The following is a 25,154-nucleotide window of genomic DNA, read 5'->3' as shown; positions in this document are numbered from 1 at the left end:
TGATCAGGTCTTTAAGACATTTTTAACCATGTACATAGAAATAAAAAGGTTTGTCAAGTCAGTGGAACTATTAAATTACATCTGGATGTGGTAATTTACTCACACCACCTCCAATGGTTTCTGATATTGTGTTTGGCTGTTTTTTTATTCTTTTCCCTCTTTTTTCCCTCTGTTCTGTGATCCAGAATGCTTCGCTCCTTGATGATCTATTTTTTATCATTTGACTATGACAGACTTATGTCGGTTTGTTTACATAATTCTTTTAATGGATTTCAAATGCTAAAGTTTTTTCCTTTCTAACAAATAAGTTTTTCATTATGTATGAAGTTATTTTCTAAATAATCTTTTATCTAAATGATTTTTGCCTCCCCAAAGTACTGCATGTATTGCATACCCCATTTTGCACCCCTGGGTGGAGGACCTGCCCCTCTCAATACTTGTTCTGGTTCCAAGCTACAGAAAAGGTAAAACATAAAGATCATCATCACAGGATTCTCACATTTTGAAGACAGGCAAAAGTGACATCTCCAACCCCCTACCGAAATAGAATAATTGGGGTGTTGTTGTGTTTCGTAAGGATCACTGAACACAATTTAACCAAATACAATGTATTTACTCAATTTCCATTTATTAATGTGTGTGTGTGTGTGAGAGTGTGAGAGAGAGAGAGAGAGAGAGAGAGAGAGAGAGAGAGAGAGAGAGAGAGAGAGAGAGAGAAAGAGAGAGAGAGAAAATTTTAAAAAAAAGAGAGAAAGTTTATTGTGAGTGTTTGTTGCCTTGTTGGACTCCTTTATCATTTGTGATGTTGGCGCCCATTTAAAACAGTTCGGCTCAAGCCCCTTACTTTCTATGTGCCTCGTGTAGTGGAAATTTTAAATATCATGATTGTTATATGTGCTTTCATGGTAAATTCTGTGTGTCAGACTAGGGAGAGAGAGAACAGGAGGAAATGTCCCTACTATAAACAATCCTACCACAAATGTTCCTGCCATAAACATCCCTGCCATAAACGTTCTATGTGTTAAAAGGATGGGAACGTTTTCAGAGCGTGTTTTAGCTCTTGTTTTACAGTTAAACAGTTTGACACACATAGACTGAGGTTGTTAAGACGACTCTGTACACAGAACATGAACTGTGTTTATTCTCATGCTATCACACCCTGCTCTCTTTAATAACATCTGAGAATTGTTCTAGTTTTTATAGGCTTTTAGAGAACCATTGTGTTGTGATCCATTTTTTTCAGCAGTAATTAAGCTGTGGTATTAAATATACAAGTACACAATACAAAAACATCACGAGTTAATGAAGTAAATGTCAGCAAAGATGCATGACTTGAACTAGCTAGCATGATTACACACAGGATGTGCTGAGCATGTTGGCGTCACAAGCTAAGCGCTTTCCTTTCTCGGTTTTTAAATAAAAGCAGCTTTTTAATAGACGTGCTCTGAATGTAACTGACAATGTAAACCCACAGTTGTAGCATAAAGAAGAAGGAAATGGTGACAATTCTGTTACAAATAGTACTTTATAGTAGAGGATATCATTCAGTCATGAAGCTGAATAGATTAATAAAAAAGTAATAATATTTTCAGCATTTCTTTTATTATATTTTACTTGAACAGATGAAGAAAATATTTTCTTTCATATTTTCTTCATTTTATAGGAAGTGACTTCAGCAGAAAGAGAAGGAAGACAACAGCAACACTTGTTAATCACACACACTCCTCTTCACACTTTATTTTCTGCTCAGTTGTTGGACACGATGTAAAAGTTACGGTAATAAAAAACTTCATATATTTAATGGCTAATTTCTCTCATTAATCTAATATCTACATTTCCTGAACATTGACAGGTTTGCTGTTCAAAATACTTAAATTCACGTCTCATTTCATTATGTTTAGCAACTTTTAATTATCACATATGAGCTCAAATATTAATATTGTGATCAGTTATATCTGATGTATTGTGGTGTTGGTGGTAAAAATGCAGCTTGTTTAAGTGACTAATTCAGAAATTAAAGCAAATAATGTGTTTATGCAAAACATCATCATCAAACCTCTTAAGCACACACTCTTTAACTCACACTTTTCTTTCTTTGCTATTTGGCTGTTGAACACGAGGGTCATGTAGGCACTGTGGAGGCAGAACATACAGTACAAAGGCATTTTTATTGTGACACATATCATGTAACACAAAAATGTTTTTAGGTATCATGAGATTATATTGAGATATTTTGGTTGTGTGACATTTTTCTTTGCCAAATTAAACCAAACATGGTTCTTACTACACACTCAATTCTGTGTAATTGTAGTAGTTTAAGTGCACAGTAGACTGTAAGAGGATGAATTGTGATGCATCAACTGACATTAATGAAGCAGCTACTATCATAATCACTGCTGTTTGTCCTAATACTCCATGATCATATATTTACATAACATCATAGACTAGTTATAATGCTAATGAAGAGCAGGATAAAAGAAAGAAGTTGCAGAATACAAAAACTTTCCATCAAGAGCACAGTCATCTGCTGAAGCCTATTTATAATCAGTTTACTGTCATTACACTTTCCTACCACTAGGGGTTTCAGCTCAGGGGTAGTTCTAAATATACAAACATGCTCATGCACAGGAATAAATCACTTTCAGTCCATAGAAACACATGCAAACTTTAAAGTGAGGTTATTTTGACCTGCCTTCATGTTTAACTTTATTTTAATGTACTGTGTTTAACTTTAGATGTGTTTAGAAAATCTCTCCTTCAAATAACAGATTCTGCTAAATCTATTAATCTGTAATTAGTGCATGACAATTAAACACATTTGAATCATTTATTATCTGCTTTGAACAGAGCTGGTATCAGTGAATTCATGCACATATTTTCATTTGTAGCTTTTGAATGTTCCAGTACAGTTATTTATTAAAATTTCTGTAAATGTTTAAAGAGTCTCCTGTTGTCAAGTCAAGTCACCATGTGCCATGGTGAGTGAAATTCTTGGGAACAAGCTCCAGAAATTGCAGAACCATTCACATACAGTAGTTAAGAAACAGAAATTAAGAACAATTTACATACAGGTGAAAAATGTGCAAAATGCTCATTACCAGGTGAAATGTGCAAATGTGGAAAAGATGCAATGTGCTCATACATAGTCAGTACACACAGTTTACAATGCACTACACATTATACACAGTATGTACAGAATATATATATATATATATATATATATATATATATATATATATATATATATATATATATATATCCATTATTATATTAAATTAAATGAGTGTGTGTGTGTGTGTGTATAGTCCAGTGTGTATAAATGCAGTATGAATGCAGTGTTGGTGTAGTCCAGTGTTGAACTGTTGAAGTTAGAGTGCAGTGTGTAGCATACCATGTTGCGGAAGTATGCTGTAGGCTGTGTTAGTTTTAGTGCTCTATGCAGAGAAAAACGCCAGCCGCCTGCATGAAGGTGGCCTGTGGCCTGAAGTTATATATAAAACGTACATAATGTATATAATGTGTAGTGCATTGTAAATATGTCTAATAGTACACTATGTGTGTACTGACTATGTACGAGCATATTGCATCTTTTTCACATTTACACATTTCACTTGGTATTGAGCATTTTGCACATTTTCACCCATATGTAAACTGTTCTTAAGCTGTTCTTAATTTCTGTTTAATTACTGTATGTAAATTGTTCTGCGATTTCTAGAGTTCACTCATAAGAATTTCACTCACTAAGGCACATGTGCTGTGTTTATGTGACAATAAAAGTGACTTGACTTGAAATCGCAGCGCAAGCTCCCAAAAACCGAAACCGAGTGAACGGAATTAGATGAGAGGGAAAGAGAAAGGTAAAAACCTGTCTCTTGCTCCATTTCCGCTAACTCAACCTGTGAACCCTGTGATCGAAGCCACCACACCACCTCGGCAGACACGGGACCCGAACAACGAGGCGCAGCTGAAGCTGAAAGATACAGCCAGTCGAGACCGGAGAGTATGCGGAGGGAATCCCTCACAATGCACGAGGCCGGCTCCCTCGAGAGCCGACCGGGCATGCACCTCTACCAAACAAACAACGCAAAGAGACTGCGTGTCGTCCACTGTAATAAAGTGGGGCACGGATGCACGCATCTCTTAAAATGCTTAGTTTGCAACATATTATTGTTTTCTCACCTAGCTTTACCTAAAATATATATTTTTTCTCTCCCTGCACTAGATAGACAGGACAAACAATTGACACACATACGCAGAGTGCTTTCTGAAGACAAAGAAGCTGGTGTAGTGTGACGTAGATGCCCTTATATGGACTTGCTGGCACGTAATCACTCCGTCACATGTCCTTCCAGAGCCATTAAAATGGCGTGTGTGCACACAGATCTTCAGACACAACTTCCTCACAGAAGCGTAACCATAGCGTCAGCACTGCCGCAGAGTCGAGTTCCCTCGAAAGGGAACTGAGTGTTTGATGGGGTTCAGGATAGTAATAATAATCTCTAATCACCTCTTTTATCTATCATGTTTCAGAAGCTCTTGGGAATGAATGGAGTGTGAAATACAGCCAACTTAAGCTCTGTGTTTTAAAAGGATCTACAGTGATTATGAACGTCACTTACACACACCCACCACGTCTTACAGTGACAAAGAGGTTTTGGTTAATTAACCCAGTAAACCCGGTAAAGAGCCGACTGATCTGTATAATGAACCAGGTTACTCAGGCAGAGTGACGTATTTAACAGATGTACAGAATCACTTCCCCCTCAGACTGAGTGATGTGAAGAAAACAGATGAACAGATGTACTGCTTCAGAATCATAACAGATGAAGAAAAAGAAACATACCTGGGTGAACCTGGAGTTACACTCAGTGTTACAGGTAAAGAAAAGCATCTTTTTTATATAATTACATCAGAATTTATTTGGACCCTTAAGCAGCACTTTGTCTTTAATTTTTATTTTCTACACTTATAATTTTCACTACATTAGAAAACATCTCAAACCAAACACTATTTATTTTAAAGAAAGACCACCACCACAAGCTCACTTTTCAACCAAAACATTATAAATGTTTAAAATACTACACAATTAGACAGAAAGTAAGTGGACACTCAGTAGTGGCTTCATTACCGATCACAGTGTAGCGTGTTTGGAGGGTTCAGGGAAAGAGGAAACTAGAGGCAGGATTGGAGATCGTTATTTAACCTTTATTTATTTTTATAGTTCAATTTTCAGTCCACACATTATGTCTCTACAGACACACACACACACACACACACACACACACACACACACACACACATAAACACACACACGCGCACACACACATACACACACACACACACTTCCGTCCTTGCCACAGCTCACTGCAACAGATAACAGTTATTAACACAAATCTCCACAGGTGTATAAACCTTACCGCTCACTGCCCTCTATTCACAAACCAGCACTCGACCACAGCCACACTTCCACACACACACAGTGGTTTTGTGTTGTTTGCCATCCGTTGTTTTACAGAATTTCTTCTGTTAGTCTGAAAATAAGATGTTTTGTTCATTTCACCTTGCTCTTTTTTCCATGAGGCTGATGATGATGGTTCTTTCCTTAATGATGGTTCTGCTGAATTATTCTCCCTCTGTGCCCATGCTCGTTGTTCCTTTTTTAAGTCGTGTCTGTATCATTGATGTCTGACACAAGCCTTGCTTCTGTTTCTTTCTTGTTTTTCTTGATTTTATTCACAATAATCCTGCTTTCGGTTTCTGCCTGTTTATTGTCTGTTTTCATTCACACATCTCTAAACGTTAAGCTGGTCCCAAGCTAGTGGATGTATGTAATCACTTACCTGTTTCATTCAAGTGTCGCTAGCAGAGTAACACATGGTGTAGTTCATAATATTAACTATGGACTAACTATTACTATCTATTATTTTTATATTCCTACACAGAACTGTTTTGGGGAAATGTTTTGCTTGTGGTACCTTTTTAATGAAGACTAAGATAATGTTCTTACTGCAAAAGGTTCTTACTGAAGAGTCCTTGAAACATTTATACTGCTACATGTCAAGGTTTTTCTGTCAAAGTACAAAGTGTTTTGTCTGATTGATCTGATCATTAAGGGGCTGGTAAATAGTGACTAGTCTCCAGATAGAAAACCACTTTGAGAGCAGAGTTTTAGAAGTAGACGCTCTACTGGCTTCAGGACGACTTTCATGATTTAACGTTTCTCTCTTTGTTTAAGATCTTGATCTTCAGATCGCTCCTGCAGAAGTGACAGAAGGACAATCAGTCGTTCTGACCTGTAAAACCACCTGCAGTCTGACTGATCCAACATTCATCTGGTACAAAAACAGCAGAGATTTAACCACAAAGACCAACAAGGACAATGAAGTCCGTCTGCAGTCGGTCAGCAGTGAGGATGCAGGCAGTTATAGCTGTGCTGTAAGAGGATATGAACATCTCCACTCTCCTGTTCAAACACTCAGAGTCAGATGTGAGCTTTATTTACCTTCTTATATATACTTTATATCCTGATAGTTAATAAAGGAAAACAAAATAAAGTACTGGTGAAAGTAAAGAAAATACAAAATGACATTGACTGACATTCATAGCTTGAAGCCTGAGATCAGATGACAGTCCCATAGATTTGATCTAAAATGTTATCAGTATGTTTTATAAAAAACTTGTGGAGTCCATGCCAACTCGAGTGCAAACTGTCATTAAAGTAAATGCGGGAAGACCCAAATCCTCTTATATTTAAATACATATTTCAAATTCTATTTGTTGTCAATATTAATACTTACAATAAAAAATTGTTCTATTATTGTTGTATTAACTGAATCTATTAATAATTCTTGAAGCAATTTCATTTTTGTGTTGATTAGGGAAATAGAGTGATAATTAGAGCAAATATTTTATTTGATTTTTGGTTTATGAAAAGTGGAATTCATGTGTGTGTCACGGAGTCACCAGGTCCTTGGATATCATCCTCGGGCAGCCGTGGCTTATACAACACCACCCGGAGCTCTCTTGGGAAACCGGTGAGGTGAAGAGGTGGTTCTCACTGTGTGTCGACCTGTTTCCCTCAACTGCCTTTACGACATAGGCCATCAATATCCAGAGTACGAGTATGTACCACTTCCATTGAAAGCCCTCACCAGAATATTCCCTCCAGGATTCCAGTCCAATATGAGGAGTATGCTGACATATTCTGTCCCAAGAGTGCTGTGCAGCTACAACCTCATAGGCCATGGGATTGTGCGATTGATCTCTAACCAGGTGAACCAGTTCCAAGGGGATGGATCTGCCCGCTCTCTATTCCTGAACAAAAGGCCATGGAATAGTACATTCAAGAGGCTCTTAAGGCTATATCTGTCTATCTACCTCTCCAGCCGCATCCAGCTTCTTCTTTGTAGCCAAGAAGGACGGAGGCCTCCGACCATGTATTGACTACCGATTACTCAACAGTATCACCACCAATTTCCGCTACTCCCTTCCCCTCGTCCCAGCTGCCCTGGAACAACTAAAAACTAACAATCTAAAAAGTGCGTACAACCTGGTCAGAATCCGCTCTGGGGATGAGTGGAAGACAGCATTTGTGACCCCGATAGGCCACTATGAATATTTAGTGATGCCGTATGGCTTAGTAAACGTGCCATCTGTCTTTCAGCACTCATGCACCATGTGTTCCGGGACTTCCTGAATCAGTTGTGATCATCTATATCGGGGATCTCCTCATCTTTTCCAATTCTTTACCGGAACATATCCAACATCACTGAAGTCCTAAGGAAGCTCCGGGAACACCATTTGTACCTCAAAGCTGAAAAGTGTGAGTTCCATGGCTCCCAGATAGCCTTTTTAGGTTATGAGGTGTCATCATCCGGAAATTCTATGGATGAGGGGAAGGTACAAGCTGTTCAGAACTGGCCAACTCCAAACACCATCAAGGAGCTTCAACGCTTTCTGGGATTTGCTAGCTTCTACAGACGGTATATCCACAACTTCAGCCTCATAGTCACACCCCTCACCTCACTCCTCTGAGGCAAACCGAAATCTCTGTGCTGGTCCCCTTAGCTACAACAGCTTTTGAAAAGCTGAAAGAAGCCTTCACCCAGGCTCCAGTCCTCATCCCAATCCACAACTTCCCTTCATGGTAAAAGTCGATGCATCCACTACAGGTGACAGGGCAGTTCTTTCACAACCTCACAGTAAAACCCAGGTACTCCATCCATGCGCCTACTTCTCCCGCAAGTTCACCCTGGCAGAGGTCAATTATGAAATAGGCAACCGTGAACTCCTGGCCATAAAACTTGCCCTCGAAGAATGGAGACACTGGTTAGAGGGCACCAAATCCCCATTCACAGTTTTCACGGATCACAAGAATCTACTATATCTCCAAGACGCTAAAAGGTTGAACCCTCTTCAAGCTTGATGGGCCCTGTTCTTGCTCATCAACCATCACTTCACCATACTTCACCATCACCTACTGGTGAGTGTTTTCAGGAGTGAAGAACAAGAAAACTGTTGCTTTATCCCGCATCCACACGCTTGACGAAGTATCTGACCGAACAGAAACAATCTTTCCATCCTCCATGATCGTCAGTCCCATTCAGTGGACACTTGAAGGGGAAAATACTGTCCACCCACCACCAGAATGTCCAAGAATGATGAGCATGCCCCTCATCAACCAAATACATACCTCTGTTGGCACTGGTCACCCTGGCATTAGTCGTACCCTCTCACTCCTCCAGGAGAAGTTCTGGTGGCCTGAGATGGCCCAAGATGTCAGGAGGTTCGTTTTAGGCTGCTCAGTCTGTGCCACCACCAAGACACCTCATGATCTACCCACTGGTAAACTTCATCGTCTTCCCATTCCCAACCGTCCATGGTCACAAGGGTCGATTTCGCCACAGATCTGCCTGCCTCTGAGGGTAAGACCTGCATTTTCATTGTGGTTGACCGTTTCTCTAAATCAGGTTAATCACCCTCAAAGGCCTCCCCACGGCAATGGAAACTGCAGGACTCCTCTTCGAGCAGGTTTTCAGGTATTTTGGTATTCCTGAAGACATTGTGTCTGATTGTGGTATCCAATTCACCTAAAGAGTCTGGAAGTCTTTCTTCCAAGGCCTAGGTGTGGCCATCAGGCTATCCTCCAGAAATCATCCCCAATCTAATGGTCAGACTGAGCAGTAAGTTCCTCCGAGCTTTCTGTCAGCTCCATTAGGACACCTGGGGTCAGTACCTCCCATGGTGTGAGTATGCACAGAACTCCCTGAGACAACAAACTACTGGCTTAATGCCTTTCCAGTGTGTTCTCTGCTACCAGCCACCTTTCAGTCGTGACCTAATGGTTAGAGAGTCTGACACGTAACCCGAAGGTTGTGGGTTCGAGTCTCAGGCCGGCCACAACTGAGGTGCCTTTGAGCAAGGCACCAAACCCCTCCAACTGTTCGCCGGGTGCCGCAGCATAAATGGCTGCCCACTGCTCCAGGTGTGTGTTCACGCTGTGTGTGTTCATTGCTGTGTGTGCACATTGGATGGGTTAAATTCTGAGTATGGGTCACTTTACTTAGCCGTATATCACTTCACTGTTTCACTGTTTCATTCACTGGTCGGATGAACCTACAGATGTTCCGTCTATCGGCTATTGGTTCCGTGAGAGTGAGAGGGTATGGAACTCGTCTTCAATTAGAGGGAGCCATTAGAAGAAACAAAAGGGCAGCAGATACTCGTTGTTCATCCACTCCGTCCTGCCAAGTAGGTCAGAAGGTATCGCTGTCCACGAGGAACATCCGCCTGAAGCTACTCTGCAAAAAAGCCGAGTTTGCTTTTCTCTGCAGTCATTCAAGCTCCAGACTCTCAACCTGCCCCTGGTGATTTGTTATTGTGGCATTGGAGTTAATAATATTATTATTGATCTGTGTGATTTTCATGTTGAAAGAGTTTTAATTTTAGTTCTAAGAACTTCAGAAAATTTGATAAAATATCTGTCGAATCCCATTCTCACACCAACGGAAAGAAATACAGCCATTTACAGAAAGGTGTCTCTGATTTATCCAGATAATAAAGATTAAAATATATATATATATATATATATATATAATATAATATATATATATATATATATATATATTATATATATATATAGCCAAATGTATTAATGAAAAAAGGGGCAGAAAAAATAGTTAAAAACTGCATTCAAATGACAAAAAAAGCATTAATTATGACCATTAACTGCTTTCCTCACTCTGGTCATGGAACTCTCTAGATCCTCCAAAGAAAGTCTCAGTGTCCATCAGTCCCTCTGGTGAGATAGTGGAGGACAGTTCAGTGACTCTGACCTGTAGCAGTGATGCTAACCCACCTGTACAGAACTACACCTGGTTTAAGGGGAAGACATCAGTAGGAAATGAAAAGACCTACAACATCTCCAAGATCAGCCCTGAGGACAGTGGAGAGTACAAGTGCAAATGTAGTAATGAAGTCGGACATCAGGACTCCAACAGTGTGACTCTGAATATTCTGTGTAAGTTAAAGCTGAAGATTTCCTCATAGATAATTAGAAATAAAACTCACATTATTTACTTTAACGTGTTATCATTCTGTTCATTTTAGATCCTCCAAAGAATGTCTCAGTGTCTATCAGTCCCTCTGGTGAGATAGTGGAGGACAGTTCAGTGACTCTGACCTGTAGCAGTGATGCTAACCCACCTGTGCAGAACTACACCTGGTTTAAGGTGAATGAATCATCACCTGTAGGATCTGGACAGAGTTATAGAGCTGTACAGAGTGGACAGTATTACTGTGAGGCTCAGAATAAACACGGCTCTGAGAGATCAGCTGCAGTGTCTGTCACTATTAATGGTGAGGTGATGATTTTTCATTGCTGTGTGATCACTGCTCTGTTCTACATTATGTGCTGTGGGTGAGATTTTGAATGAAATCTGTGTGTGTGTGTGTGTGTGTGCGCGCGCGTGTGTGTGTGTGTGTGTGTACCAGCAGGTACTGTGATTGTGATTGTGTATGTGGCTGTTGGACTCGGACCTTTTGGGCTTGCAGCTCTTCTCTCTGCACTCTTCTGGCTGAGGTGAGAATATTTGTGCTGATAAATTTATCACTAATGACTCTGAAGATGCTGATGGTGGGTAAATATTTGACTTTGTGTGATCAGAAGCAAGAGACAGAAGAAGAGGAAGGCAGATAAAGGTGACAATCAGGTAAGTTATTCCAGAAATGTCCATCAGGTGGCTGCTTTGTTTATAATAATACTGGCTACCTGTAAATCTTCAGTAGAACCTGCTCATGTTCGCCACTTCTCCTCTCTGTAGAACACTGGGTCGAGTGCTAAAGATGACATTTACCAAAATCTCGAGATGTTACAGATTCCTCATCCCAGTTCTCATGCTGACTCTCCCACATCCTCTGACTATGGGAATATTGCAGTGAGGTTTATCCCAAAACCACCACTAGATTAAATACTAATTTGATAATAAATGTTTTATATGAAGATGTGCTACAATACACAGCTGTAACTCCAAAGGTAATTTCATATTAATTTATTAATCAGTAAAATTAGTGATCATATATCAGAGTGTGTGTGGTGATGACAGATGTAAATAAATGTAAGTAAAATGCTTTACCACACATTTCTGATGGTTCTGATTTTTTTTTTTTTTTAATTTTTGCTTTCAGTTGTTTAGAAACATCTAAGAAACAATGAAACCTGAAACAGATAATGAATAGAGAGCTCCTCACTGAAGTGGGAAACTCAGCAACATCAGAAACAGAATATAACTGGTGTTACGGGAAGAATTATTACGGAAGAGGAGTCTGAAAGTGTGTGTGAAATCACTCCAATCGTTTGGCTAAGGAGATCATGTGATGAAGCACAGCGTGACAAGCAAGAAGCAAGGGCATGTACATCACATCACTCCAGCTTCTTTGACTTGGGCATGGGAAGTGCTGTGTGTATATTGGTGTCAATTTTCTCTCTAGTTGTCTGAGACAAGTACAATATATATATATATATATATATATATATATATATATATATATATATATATATATATATATATATATATATAAAATACAGGGTCTTCTCTTCTTTATCATGGCATGTGCTCACCTCTCGAGCCGACTGCATGCATTGTGAGAGATTCCTCCTCCTCACAATCATTTGCTTGGCTGCATTCCAAGCCCCTGTGCCTTGTGGCTTGATTCCCGCATCTGTGGCCTGGCGTGGTTTTCATTGTCTGCACTGAGCTTGATGAATGCTCCCTAACTTCACGCCACCTTCCACCTCCACCTCCATTCTGGCGTCTCCAATTTTTCCCAGACCTCCACATGCTGCACTCAGTGGCACTTTTGCAGGCATACCAAGCTTATGTTTTAAAGGTGCTCATCTGTGGTGAATTGCTCACCAATGAGGTCTGAACTCCTCCAAGACACATCATTTAGCACACAAAGCAGATGGCCCACGTTATCGTATGACATTATGCGAAAAATTATACCTATATATTTCAGAGCTGCATTGGTTGCCACAGAGAAGCAATCTGATGGTGCTTCCCTTGCTGCGGTGATGGGCTAAAGCTAACATGCGCTAGCATTGTAGCCAGAGTCCCCTGTGTAAAATCTGAGCGGCTGGCCAGCAGCAGCAGTAATCTCTGCCAGGTGGCCCAGAAAGGAACCCTACGCATGAGAAATAGGGTTTCTAGGGATGTCCGCATTCACGACCTCTGGCAACGACATCTCTAGGTGTGTGGCAGCACTGGTATTGTCATTCACTTAGCATCAGCCATGAGGCAGCACATAGTTCCCTTGAAAAGGAATTATACTATGGATATGTAACCCAGATCCCTGAGAAGGGAGCGAAGCGTTGTGTTGCTTGCCACACTCTGGGCATCCACTTATTCTTCCTTTAGACTAGAAGAAGCTGGAGTAATGTGACGCAAAAGCCCTCATATAGTCTTGCTGGTGTGCTCCGCTTCATCATATGACCTCCTTAGCCAATAGATTGCCATGATTTCTGATTCTGCAAGAAATGTTCCAATAGTGTTGGGCATGATGCAACGTCTCGCTCCCTTCTCAGGTACCCAAGTTACCTACGTAAACTGCTGTAGTTTCCACTTATTGTCAATATTTCAACCTGAACTGAAGTCCTGAATGTACATTTTCATCAGAGAATGTGTATTTAGTAAGAAAAAAATGTCTGTGTGTGTGTGCTGTTAATTAACGATTATTATTTTCTCATAAAAGCATGTCCATATCTATTTTATTTCCCCTACACCGCTTTATGAAAGTGTTTTTTTTTTTAACAACCAGCTAGACAGCTAAGTTTATTGATCATTATTATATACTTTATCATGTGTTGATGGTGAGTGGCCATGCTAACCATGTTGGTCTGAAGTCATATGATAAACTCTGGGATGAAGAGACCCTCCTGACTCTGAGTAGGAATTCTGAGTTGAGTTGCCAGTTTTCTTTGTTTTTCCTCTGAGTTCTGAGCTTTAGTCAAACACAGCATGACATCCTGATTGGCACACAGTGATCCTGGAATAGACTCCTGACTCACTGTGACTCTGACCAGGATGAAGCACATGTATATATCACAGTACAGCTACTTTAACCCTTATATTTTCCTCCTATGCAAATTAGGAGTGCCGAGTCTACTTGAATTTTGAATTATTTTCACTATAGAGGCACAAAAGTTTATGCACAATTACAGGCTGGTATATTTCAAAGGCAGAGGATTGTTTTGAAACCATTTTGACCAATTTAATGTCAGCAAATTATAAAACCTGTTTTTTTACAGGCCAATTTTACTTGATTGCTTATAAATCCAAAATTCTACAATGATCACCATTCTCTGTGTAATATCTATTTTACTTTTGTAATATCTATTTTGCCTACACACACACACACACACACACACACACACACACACACACACACACACACACACACACACACACACCACTCTGGCATATCTTCCTGTGAATAAAACCTCTTTTACACTCCTTATGTTTTTCTTTTTATTATACTTAATTCATGAACGATAATACTTATGAAATTATGCCATGTTTTTGAGTAAAATATGCAGAAATTATGAAATATTATTTTGGATAACCACTGACTGATAAATGTCAAACATTACTCAGCAGGCCAGAAAGGCCAAAGCTTACTGATGCAACTAAGTGTATAAATAAGAGAGAGGAAACAATTATGATTTGCAAAACACATGTATTTTATTTTTGAACTCCGAGAAATATGAACATGTGTGTGTGTGTGTGTGTGTGTGTGTGTGTGTGTGTGTGTGTGTGTGTGTGTGTGTGTGTGTGTGTGTGTGTGTGTGAAATGTTTACAAATGTGTAGCCTTTGTTTTGTCTAGAGGCCAAATGAAATGCAATGCCCAATGCTTTGAACAGTGTTTGACTCTGTGTGTGTGTGTGTGTGTGTGTGTGTGTGTGTGCGTGTGTGTGTGTGTGTGTGTGTGTGTGTGTGTGTGTGTGTGTGTGTGTGTGTGTGTGTGTGTGAAGCTTGTTGGTATATCAAATTTTGCCCCCAGCTGAACAAATGCATATAGCAAGTGTGAAATATTTACAAATGAGAAGCTTTTGTTTTGTCTGGAAGCCTAATGAATTGCAATGCCCAATGCTTTTGTGTGTGTGCGTGTGTGTGTGTGTGTGTGTGTGTGTGTGTGTGTGTGTGTGTGTGTGTGTAGTATCATTTCGGTAGATCATATTTTGCCCTCTGCTAGGCAAAGACATATCAAAAGTGTGAAATATTTACAATTGTTTGGCTATTTTTTTTCTGGAGGCCTAATGAAATGCAATGCACAATTTGTGTGTGTGTGTGTGTGTGTGTGTGTGTGTGTGTGTGTGTGTGTGTGTGTGGTGTGTAAGTGTGTGTTTTGGGTGCGTGTGTTAGTGGACATTTTGTGTGTGCTGTTTTGTGTCTGTATGCATGTTCATTGTGCTGAAAAGGGCAAAAGTGTAACCAATGACCCCAATAAATGTGGCCTAGTCAAAATGACCCGGGAGGATCCAAAACGCGTCGTATATACTAGTCTGAATTCGATGAAAATACACAAAATTAATTTTACTTGCAAAGTTCATAATTTGGAACAATCCTGGTAAATTTCAGGCAAATATGTGGAAGAAAACCCAAGTTATGTCACATGAAACTTTCTAGCTGGGTCAGATTGACCCGAGGAAAATATCAGGGTTAACCAGCCAAAAATTACTCAAATACATTGTTTTATTTTGTCTCACTGCAAATTAAAACATATGATGTCCCTTTGGATATGAAGAACACTATAAATATATTTACTCTGTGTGTGAATTCTGTAACCACATGACTGTTATTGTGAATAAAGGGCAAACTTCTGCTGCAACATCACAGTCTTGAAATTTAATTTTTCACACTTTCTGTCAGGATTTCTGCTTGGAACTTCTCTGCCGGAACATTAGGGGGTGTTCTGGCAGTGTGTCTTGTAATCCACTGTATTGTGGTTAGCTTTGCGGTGTCCTTATTTTCCCTCGGGTTCTGTGTTTCAGAAAAAAAATCTGTTTTTATTTTGTTATCCCCGCATTTGGGCCTTTTTTCTTTGAAGACACCCTCGTTCTCTGACAGAAATAAACACACATAATAAATAAATCAATTACAACCAGGTGAGTATTACAAGCCACAAAACACACTGCCAGAATGCCCCCTATTGTTCCGGCAGAGAATGTCCAAGTCCACTTTCATACACATCGTTTCTCTCACACAAGTAAGAGACAGTAAATAATCAATAAATATATTTAATGTAGATTTGATTTGTTTTATTTCAAATTTAAATCATAAGAGTTCTGCAGTGAAAGCTTCTACTTCTGAGGATGGGGAGGTTTGAATCTCAGAATTCAAAGACAAGAAAATGGGTATATTTAAATATATAATAAAGAGTTATTTTTTTTCCTTTCAAAAAGACTACATTTTTTATATATAATATTTTTTTGTTTACATATATTTCAGATTTTAGAATCAGGTTTACTTGCTAGTTTTGCTGTTCTGTTAATGTTTGACTATATTGTGTTTTCTGTTCGTTTTGAATCTTATTTACAATATTCAGTGTAATATTCAGTATGTGTATAGTGTATATCATGTTTACACTGGTGCATTAATTCAATTCAATTTATTTGTGTAACACTTAAACAATTCACATTGTCTCAAAGCAGCTTCACATAAGTATAGAAACAGAATATAAAGTTTAAAGTTCAGTATTAAGTTAGTATATATAAGTTATTTTACATAGTGTCTTTAAATGAGTCATAGTGGTTCTCCTGCTGTGACTCCTTTGTCCTGAAGGAGGAGCTGTTGAGTTCATTTCTCACAGTCACGTGGATAGAACAGTTTCACACACATGTAATCTGTCTAAACTTTTATTTTATAAAAACACGCTTTCATTTGTAAATAAAAATCTGTTGTCAGAAATTATGGACTTTTTCCTGTTATGTCATTTTACAATATAGCAATATAAAGTGTTATATAAATTCATCTTTACACTTATTATATTTAATATTACAGTATTGTATCCTGTATTATATCATTATATTCAGAATTGCAGTATTGTAGTATTATATTCCGTATTACAGTATTATATTAAGCATTACACAATTATAATTACAGTATATTATACACTAGCATAATACTACAGTAGTATAATACTCAGTATTCTAATATAGTAAAGTATTGTGTTTGGATGTTTTTTTATTCTTTTCCCTCTTTTTTCCTTCTGTTCTGTGCCCCAGAATGCTTCGTTCCTCGATGATCTATTTTTTATCATTTTTTTAAAACCCCATTTTGCACCCCTGAGTGGAGGATCTGCCCCTCTAAATACTTGTTCTGGTTCCAAGCTACAGAAGAGGTAAAACATATAGATCATCATCAACAGGGTTCTCACGTTTTGAAGACGTGCAAAAGTGACATCTCCAACCCCTCACCCAAAGACAACAATGGGGGTGTTGTTATGTTTGGTAATGTTTTGGTAACAATTTAACCAAATACAATGATTTTAATTAATTTCCATTTATTAATTTGTGTGTGTGTGTGTTTGTGTGTGTGTGTGTGTGTGTGTGTGTGTGAGAGAGAGAGAGAGAGAGAGAGAGAGAGAGAGAGAGAGAGAGAGAGAGAGAGAGAGAGAGAGAGAGAGAGAGATTGAGGAGAGATGGCTGGTGTTGTTTTGTGAGCGTTTGTTGCCTTTTCGGACTCCTTTATCATTTGTGATGTTGGTGCCCATTTATAACAGTTCGGCTCAAGCCCCTTACTTTCTATGTGCCTTGTGTAGTGGAAATTTTAAATATCATGATTGTTATATGTGCTTCCATGGTAAATTCTGTGTGTCAGACTAGGGAGAGAGAGAACAGGAGGAAATGTCCCTACCATAAACAATCCTACCACAAATGTTCCTGCCATAAACTTCCCTGCCATAAACATTCTATGTGATAAAAGGATGGGAACGTTTTGAGAGTGTGGGTGCACATGCTTGATAAGATCTGACTTTATTGAGGAGACTGAGAGATCACATAAACACAAGCACACACATACCAACAAACACACACACATACCAGGCTACACAAGCACATACCTAGTGTGCCTCTGCAAGTCGTGGCCTAATGGTTAGAGAGTCTGACTCGTAATCCTAAGGTTGTGGGTTCGAGTCTCGGGCGGGCCACGACTGAGGTGCCCATTAGCAAGGCACCGAACCCCCCAACTGCTCCCCGGGCGCCGCAGCATTAATGGCTGCCCATTGCTCCGGGTGTGTGTGTGTTCACTGCTGTGTGTGTGCACTTTGGATGGGTGAAATGCGGAGAATGAATTCTGAGTATGGTTCAGCATACTCAGCCGTATGTCAAGTCACATGTTCACAGTGTAGACTTGGCACTCTACACTGTTTGCAAGACGCCTTTTGCTGCAGCATTAAATAAATTGTTGTTGTCAAATTGTCATAGACTACTTGCTCTGAGCAGGTGTTGTCAGTGAACCGGGGCCCCTTGGCACCATCTCAGGGCCCCCAGTTTGAGAACCACTGGCCTAGACTACTTGTTCTGAGAAGGTGTTGCCAGTAAACAGGCTGTAAAACTGTTGGCTAAGTTACAGACAATGATGCTGATTATCTGGGAAATATCAAGGGGAGGTGGAGTGAGTCTGATGGTGAACAACCACTGGTGCGACAGCACGAGCATCATTCCTCTTTCACGCTCCTGCACAACAAATCTGACCATAAAATGTTGGCGGTTCTATCTACCTCCGGAATTCAGCTAGGTCATAGTCAATGCCGTTTATATTCCACCTCAAGCAGACACAGACACTGCAGTATGGGACTTACATGAGACACTAACGCTACACAAACACAGCATCGGAACGCTGCCCTCATTGTGGTAGGAGACTTTATCTGTGCCAACCTCAAGTGCGCACTACCGAACATTCAGCTGCACATCACCTGCCCCACCAGGGGCGAAAGGACACTAGATCACTGCTACACACTATTCAAGAACAGCTACAAGGCACAATCACATCCAACATTTGGGAAATCGGACCATGCAGCCATCTTCCTCATGCCTGAATTCAAACAAAGGCTGAAACAGGAAGCTCCAGATCAGAGGGAGGTCGCATCTTACAGTGTGCGCAGAGCGGTGAAAAAACAAAGCATTGCTACTGGAGGAAACTAGAGTCACAATTCCAACATGGTGGTTGTAGTAGCCTGTGGCAGGGACTGAGGAACATCACAGACTATAGAATGCCATCTTCTAGAATTGGGAATGAGGATGCCTCTCTGTCAGATGAGCTAAACATCTTTTTCGCTCGCTTCGAGGCTGCAGCTAACCACGCTAGCGGTGCTAGCAGCACAAACATCATTCACGCTGAGACAGCTAGAGAAGTAAACATGTTTACCATCTCGGAGCATGACGTGAGGAGGGCATTCAAGAGAGTGAATACCAGGAAGGCAGCAGGACAGCCTTTAAACCAATTACAACCAGGAGAGTATTATAAGAAGTGACAGAAAACACACTGCCAGAACACACCCTATTGTTCCAGCAGAGAATGTCCAAGTCCTGACACATTCATACACTCATCGTTTCTCTCACACAAGTAAGAGACAGTAAGTAATCTATAAATACATTTAACATAGGTTTGGTTAGTTTTATTTCATATTTAATGTATGATCTACATTAACATGGGTAAAAAAAAGTAGTATAACACTGAACGGTTCTGTTCCAGTTAATGTTAAGGAACACAGGAAAACATATTATATTATCCATATTATAATAAGGGTGTGGTTTAGCTCTTGTTTTATACTGTAGTTAAACAGTTTGACACATTGTCCTACTGGGTGTGGATGAAATAGAGAGTTCATGTGTTCACACATATAGACTGAGGTGTTAAGACGACTCTGTACACAGAACATGAACTGTGTTTAATCTCATGCTAACACACCCTGCTCTCTTTAATAACATTGTGTTGTGATCCATTTTTTTCAGCAGTAATTCAGCTGTGGTATTAAATACACAAGTACACAATACAAAAACATCACCAGTTAATGAAGTAAATGTCAGCAAAGATGCATGACGAACCAGCTAGCATGATTACACACAGGATGTGCTGAGCATGTTAGCGTCACAAGCTAAGTGATTTCCTTTCTCGGTTTTTAAATAAAAACAGCTTTTTAATAGACGTGCTCTGAATGTAACTGACAATGTAAACCCACAGTTGTAGCATAAAGAAGAAGGAAATGGTGACAATTCTGTTACAAAGAGCATTTTATAGTAGAGGATATCGTTTAGTCATGAAGCTGAATATTTATATTGGTAAAATATTCAATAATATTTTCAGCATTTTTTTATTATATTTTATTTCTCTCATATTTTCTTCATTTTATAGGAAGTGACTTCAGCAGAAAGACAAGACAAGACAACAGCAACACTTGTTAACCACACACACTCCTCTTCACACTTTATTTTATGCTCAGTTGTTGGAGACAAGAGTCTATAACTTACGGTAAGAACAAACTTCATATCTTTAATGGCTAATTTTTTCTCATTAATCTAATATCTACATTTCCTGAACATTGACAGGTTTGCCGTTCAAAATACTTGAATTCACGTCTCATTTCTTTATGTTTAGCAACTTTTAATTATCACATATGAGCTCGAATATAAATGTTGTGATCAGTTATTTCTGATGTATTGTGGTGTTGGTGGTAAAAATGCAGTTTGTTTAAGTGACTAATTCAGAAATTAAAGTAAAGAAAATTGTGTTTATGCAAAATATAATCATCCAGACATCTTAAGCACACACTCTTTAACTCACACTTTTCTTTCTTTGCTATTTGGCTGTTGAACACGAGGGTCATGTAGGCACTGTGGAGGCAGAACATACAGTACAAAGACATTTTTATTGTGACACATATCATGTAACACAAAAAGGTTTTTAGGTATCATGAGATTATATTGAGATATTTTGGTTGTGTGACATTTTTCTTTGCCAAATTAAACCAAACATGGTTCTTACTACACACTCAATTCTATGTAATTGTAGTAGTTTAAGTGCACAGTAGACTGTAAGAGGATGAATTGTGATGCATCGACTGACATTAATAAAGCAGCTACTATCATAATCACTGCTTTTTGTCCAACTACTCCATGATCTTATATTTACATAACATCATACACTAGTTATAATGCTAATGAAGAGCAGGACAAAAGAAAGAAGCTGCAGAATACAAGTTTCCATCAAGAGCACAGTCGTCTGCTGAAGCCTACTTATAATCAGTTTACTGTCATTACACTTTCCTACCACTAGGGGTTTCAGCTCAGGAGTAGTTCTAAATATACAAACATCCTCATGCACAGGAATAAATCACTTTCTGTCCATAGAAACACATGCAAACTTTAAAGTGAGGTTATTTTGACCTGCCTTCATGTTTAACTTTATTTTAATGTATTGTGTTTAACTTTAGATGTGTTTAGAAAATCTCTCCTTCAAATATCAGATTCTGCTAAATCTATTAATCTGTAATTAGTGCATGACAATTAAACACATTTGAATCATTCATTATCTGCTTTGAGCAGAGCTGGTATCAGTGAATTCATGCACAGATTTTCATTTGTAGCATGTGAATGTTCCAGTACAGTGATTTATTAATATTTCTGTAAATGTTTAAAGAGTGTCCTATTATTGGTAGAATATAGTGTGATTATTATGTAAGAAATGACAGACAGTGTGTGTGGTGTAAACTCCTGAGTGATGGAGTAGTGTGATGAAGCAAACTGTCTCCACCTTACTGAAGTTGATTATTTTATGTTTTAGGTTGTATATAGAATCTTTATAGAAGAATGATGTCCCTTAAACCGTCTTCTCTGCTTTGTCTGATCTTTCTCCTCATGATCCCAGGTGAGTCTTACCTTTATATTATCACAGTCACACACTGGAGACAGTACAAACTGATTTAATCACCAAATCTGTGATTCTTAAGGTCCATTTAAGAATCATGTGTAAAATACACAACAAAATATGTGCTTGCTTTTTTCATTTCTCTGTGAATAAAGGATCAAAATGCAGATTCAGTTTGAATATTCCTCATCAAGTAAAGTCAAGTCAAGTAAAGTCATGTGTGCTTTAACTCTCTACATTTGATTATATTGTCTTCTGGTAAAGTAGGTTCCTGTCTTTTGTATACTATCTGCTTAACTCACTTTGTTCTAGAGTAGTGTGATTTGAATTGTGTTATATTCTATAGCATTGTTCATTTTTATAGTGTTGGTTTTTGTTGTTCTCTCAGCTGATTAATCAGGTGTAGTTTCAGTCTCCCTTAAGGTGTGAATTGGGGGCAGGGCTTACCTATTTAAATTGAAGGTTCTCCGCTACAGACGATAGCGTCTGTAGCAGTTTGTTAGTATCTCTCTCTCTAACATTAGTGTCTAGTACTGTTTTGATATATTCTACCATACCTTAATTCTCACTCTTGTTTGACTACAAATATGTGCCTTAAACCCATCTCTGTACTCAAGGCCTACTCTCGCAGACGATCTCATCCACAAAGCAGAGGTCACAATCCCAATAACCTCATCTACCCTCCTCTGTTGTGTAAGTCTCAAACAGTAGTGGTAGGTGGGCTCTGGAATTGTCAGTCTGCGGTAAAGAAAGCTGATTTTATCTCTGCTTTAACTTCCCATTACTCCTTTGGTACAGGTTTATTGTTGTCAACGAAATGGTGCTTTAAACCTCTACTCTTCTCTAATTTAACCATCTCTTCTTTTGAATTTCATGCCATTTCAGTTACCTCTCCTATCAACCTTGTTATCATTGTTGTCTACCGCCCTCCTGATCCCCTAGGAGACTTCCTGGAAGAAATGGACTCACTGCTTAGTGCTTTCGCTTCCGATAGCTCCCCCCTGACAGTGCTTGGTGACTTCAACCTCCCCTCTGACAAGCTACATTCTTCTTCCCTCCTGTCTCTTCTCGACTCATTTACCTTCACACTCAACAGCTACATCCCCACACACAAAGGAGGCAATGTCCTGGACCTGGTTTTCACCCATCCTTCTCCAGCTACAGACATGACTGTTACCCCACTCCACGTCTCTGATCATCACCTGGTATCCTTCACCATCACTCTACCTATCTTACCTAAAACTACCTCTCACCCCCTTGCTCTTACTCGCTGCAACCTTCACTCTGTCTCCCCTTCATCTGTAGCTTCTGGCACTCTTTCTTCCCTTCCTGATGCTGAGTCTTTTTCCTCACTACCCTTAGACTCAGCCACAGATACTTTCCTCTCTTCTCTTTCCTCAACTATGGACTTCCTCTGCCCTATGTTCACTAAACCCAAGAAAACTTCTGGTTCTGCTCCTTGGCTTTCAGATGTGCTGCGCAACAATCGAAGAGAGCTAAGATCATCAGAGAGAAAGTGGAAGAAATCACAACTTGATGCAGATCTTGATTTTTACAGAACACTTCTTGTCAAGTTCTCCTCAGATGTGACTTCTGCCAAGACTTCCTTCTACAAGGAAAAGCTTGAAGCTTCCTCACATGACCCTCGGAAATTCCACAACATCATCTCTTCTCTGCTCAACCCCCCGGCTCCACCTTCTTCATCCTCCCTGACTGCAGAAGACTTTGCTTCTTTCTACCAGGAGAAGATTGAGGAAATCTGCCGGACCTTCACTTCAGCCCCGACTGCACTTACATCTCAGAGTATGGATTCCCCTAGACCTTCGTTGTCACATTTCTCAATTGTGGCAGCAGAAGAGATTTTACAACTCATCCAGTCCTGCAATCCTACCACCTGCCCATTGGATCCACTCCCTACCACTATGCTCCAGACCATCTCACAAGACCTCTTGCCCTTCATTTCCACTATCGTCAATAGATCCATACCATCTGGTCAGGTACCAACTACTTTCAAGAGAGCACGGGTTATTCCCATCCTAAAGAAACCTGCTCTGGATCCATCAGACATCAGTAACTACAGACCGGTATCACTTCTCTCATTTCTTTCAAAAATTCTTGAACGCATTGTCTATAATCAACTGTCTGTCTATCTCTCACAGAACAACCTCCAAGATCCCAAACAGTCTGGCTTTAAAGCAGCTCACTCTACAGAGACAGCCCTTTTGGATGTCTCTGAGAAGCTACATACTGCTAGATCAGCCAAACTATCATCCGTCCTTATCCTCCTTGACCTTTCAGAAGCATTTGATACGGTCAACCACAAGACTCCCTTATCCTCCCTCAAGAGTTTTGGGATTTGTGGATCAGCTTGGGAATGGCCTCCTACCTGGAAGGACGCTCATATCAAGTAACATGGAGGGGAGTGACATCTGCTCCAGCAGATGTCACTCCCCTCCATGTTACTTGATATGAGGGCTCAGTACTTGGTCCTCTTCTTTTCTCCTTGTATACTCACTCTCTTGGGGAAGTTATTTCATCACATGGGTTCTCTTACCACTGCTATGCTGATGATACACAACTTATCTTCTCTTTCCCACCCTCAGATGCCACAGCTTCTGACCGGATCTCAGCATGTCTGGCAGAAATTTCATCATGGATGACTGCTCATTAGTTAAAGCTCAATCCTAGCAAAACTGAACTGCTGTTCATCCCAGGTGATTCATCTTGCTATATCTTTGCACAACGATCTGATCTCCCTTTCAGCCACAGCTCGCAACCTTGGGGTAACCATGGACAATCAACTGTCCTTTTCCTCTCATGTTGCAAATGTGACTCGCTCATGTCAGTTTCTTCTCTACAACATTAGAAGGATTCGGCCATTTTTGTCCACACAGACTGCCCAGGTACTTGTTCAGTCTCTTGTCATTTCTAAACTGGATTACTGCAATGCACTGCTGGCAGGTCTACCTATGAACGCAATCCGTCCTCTGCAAATGATCCAAAATGCAGCTGCCCGACTTGTTTTCAACCTGCCAAAGTTCTCGCATACCACTCCGCTGCTGTGATCCCTCCACTGGCTTCCGGTAGCTGCACGCATCCGGTTCAAAACACTGATGCTGGCCTACAAAGCCAAAAATGGACCAGCTCCCTCTTACCTCAAAGCCCTCATCATTCCTTGCACTGCACCCCGCAACCTCCGATCTACCAGCACTGCTCGACTGGTTCCACCATCTCTCAGGGTAAGAGGCAAGTATACTACAAGACTCTTCTCTGTTCTGGCACCAAGGTGGTGGAATGAACTTCCCCTAGAGGTCCGGACAGCTGAGTCACTGGCTATTTTCAAGCGGCGGTTGAAGACCTACTTATTCAGGAAGCACTTCAACTAGCACTTCTTTCCTTATCCTTTGCATTTAAAAAAAAAAACAAAAAAAACCTTTGACACTTTTTCATTGTAACTTTGAACGAATGTTTTAAACTCAAGGTATCTTAAGTATGTAACCTAGAGAACCAGCATTAATATATTTAGTGTTAGAGATTTAAGCACTTATGTACGTCGCTCTGGATAAGGGCGTCTGCCAAATGCTGTAAATGAAATGTAATATAATGTAAAGTCAAGTCAAGAAGCTTTTTTTTTTTATCATTTCAACCATATATAGCTGTTGCAGAACATAGTGAAATGAGACAATGTTTCTCCAGGATTGTGGTGCTACATAAAACAAAGACAGGGCTGG

The 25,154-nt window shown here is 39.7% G+C and overlaps 1 protein-coding gene across 1 annotated transcript; it reads left to right on the top strand.

The window, feature by feature from the left end:
- The first annotated feature begins 4,539 nt into the window (after window positions 1–4,539).
- LOC125139395 (B-cell receptor CD22-like) lies at window positions 4,540–11,550 on the top strand. The gene is made up of 7 exons (XM_047803070.1): window positions 4,540–4,877; window positions 6,236–6,487; window positions 10,262–10,519; window positions 10,609–10,857; window positions 10,996–11,080; window positions 11,165–11,210; window positions 11,322–11,550. Exons 1-7 carry the CDS (start codon window positions 4,799–4,801, stop codon window positions 11,466–11,468), a joined length of 1,116 nt encoding a protein of 371 aa, XP_047659026.1. The 5' UTR covers window positions 4,540–4,798; the 3' UTR covers window positions 11,469–11,550.
- The last annotated feature ends 13,604 nt before the right edge of the window (window positions 11,551–25,154 follow it).

Source organism: Tachysurus fulvidraco, chromosome 18, assembly GCF_022655615.1.
Source record: "Tachysurus fulvidraco isolate hzauxx_2018 chromosome 18, HZAU_PFXX_2.0, whole genome shotgun sequence".
NCBI classification, from domain to species: Eukaryota; Metazoa; Chordata; class Actinopteri; order Siluriformes; family Bagridae; genus Tachysurus; species Tachysurus fulvidraco.
This window is presented reverse-complemented; position numbering and strand designations above follow the sequence as displayed.